The sequence below is a fragment of the Centruroides sculpturatus genome, unplaced genomic scaffold, assembly GCF_000671375.1.
Source record: "Centruroides sculpturatus isolate CEXI.00-Female unplaced genomic scaffold, Cexi_2.0 scaffold1181, whole genome shotgun sequence".
Classification (NCBI taxonomy): domain Eukaryota; kingdom Metazoa; phylum Arthropoda; class Arachnida; order Scorpiones; family Buthidae; genus Centruroides; species Centruroides sculpturatus.
The window spans coordinates 272122-273847 of record NW_019385707.1 but is presented as its reverse complement, the minus strand read 5'-3'; the positions used below and the strand labels follow the sequence as shown (position 1 = coordinate 273847).

At 26.1% G+C, this 1726-nt stretch overlaps 1 protein-coding gene across 1 annotated transcript; it reads right to left on the bottom strand.

The window, feature by feature from the left end:
• Window positions 1–205: 205 nt before the first annotated feature.
• LOC111641382 lies at window positions 206–1073 on the bottom strand. Its single transcript, XM_023387538.1, has 4 exons — window positions 899–1073; window positions 713–819; window positions 520–636; window positions 206–442 (listed from the first exon to the last, which is right to left on the bottom strand). The coding sequence occupies exons 1-4, from the start codon at window positions 912–914 to the stop codon at window positions 221–223; spliced, it is 462 nt and encodes a 153-aa protein (XP_023243306.1). The 5' UTR covers window positions 915–1073; the 3' UTR covers window positions 206–220.
• Window positions 1074–1726: the final 653 nt, after the last annotated feature.

Genomic DNA, 1726 nt, shown 5'->3' with positions numbered 1-1726 from the left:
CAATAAATGTCTAAAAAAAGTTACCGTTTATATTTGATCCACCCTTGTACTTCTTGTATGTTGCCCTCAATATCAAAGTTGTTTATTGGATTTATCTTAGCTTAAAAAATTTATTTATTATTTTTTTTACAGAATTGCATGATAAGCAATTGCAGTTTGCCATTCATTTTAAAAGTCTATAAAAATTATAAATGACAAAAATAAAATATTGGGAAACAGTTTAAACTTTAAAATATATAATTTTGAAAATACTTTTTACATTACCTTTAGTCACATCTTTTAATACCAATTTTAATTTGTCTACAACAGAAAAACGTATATTCACATCTTCATATTCTTGAGAATAGTGTTTATATATTTTATCGAACAGTTCTTCCATTTTCTGGAACTGAGTTTCTGTAGGTGGTGGTAATTCTTTTAAATATTGTACTCGATAGAAATCCTAAAAATCAGATTTCATAAACTGAAAACTTTTTTTTTAAACTTATATATGCTTTAATTATAATCAATTTAATTTACCTCTCTTCGTAACTGGTGACTGATATTCTTCTTATGTTTTGTCAATTCTTTCTCATTTTCTATATGGAAATCACACAATGTGCAATAAATAACATTAGCTGAACAATTGCAGTTTGGCTGCAAAAATTATAACAACAATAGGTGTAAATTATATATTATTTTTTAACTCTGTAAATATTTCATAATATTTTACCTTAGTGCATGAAGTAATAAAATTGTCTTGGGGATTTGCTTTGAGTGCTTCATATTTTGCTTTTACCTTTAAGAAATTTGGTGAAGGTAAATCTAATTTCCCCTTTACTATTGAAAAGATTTGATTAAAATATTTAACTTGTATAAAAAAAATTAATGGTGATAAAAATTTTTAAACATGATTTACCTGATAAATCCGGCATTTTAGCAGACTGATTGGTTGTCTCATTTTTACATTGTGCATCTGATACAACTTCAGGTGAACTGGTTTTTGTTGGTGAACCACATGCTTGATCATCAGCAGTAAGTACTGTATTAACCTCAGAAGGTAAATCATTCTGAAATATTAAAAGTTTTAGTCATTGTCTATTTTGATATATTTTAAAAGCCATTAATTTTTATTTAAAATAGTTAGCTTATTCCATTTTAAATTAATTTCAATGTTAAATTAATCTATCTGGCAATCTAAAAATATTTGTCTTATAATTTCTCATAGTTTTAACATTTGAATATAAAAAACATTAATTCTTTAGAAAAATGATAAAAACAACTGATATTACACAAATTACACTTTTCAAAAACATCAGCGATATTAAAACTAATATGACAGAAAATTAAAATGTTACAGTCTGCATTGCTAAATAACATACAGTAATACCTTGACTTATGCAAACCCAGAGTTACGCGATTTTCAAATCTCTTCGATTTGTCTTTTGTTTGAACACCACGCAACTCTTGATTATTCATTTCCCCCCACACTACTGTTCAGCTTACATGTTCAGATGTGTCATGCGGAATCAACACATAGCTACAATTTATTTTGTGTTATTTATTTCTGTACTTGTTATATCTACGGAGACTTNGAGTGAAAAATTCATTGTTGACAGGCTAAACAATATACAAACAATATTGATCTTTAAAATAACTAAATTAAATAGATAAAGTTACAAAGCTGAATGCTATATCAACATAACTGAAATGTTATGCATATAGAATATACAAAATAACAGTTATT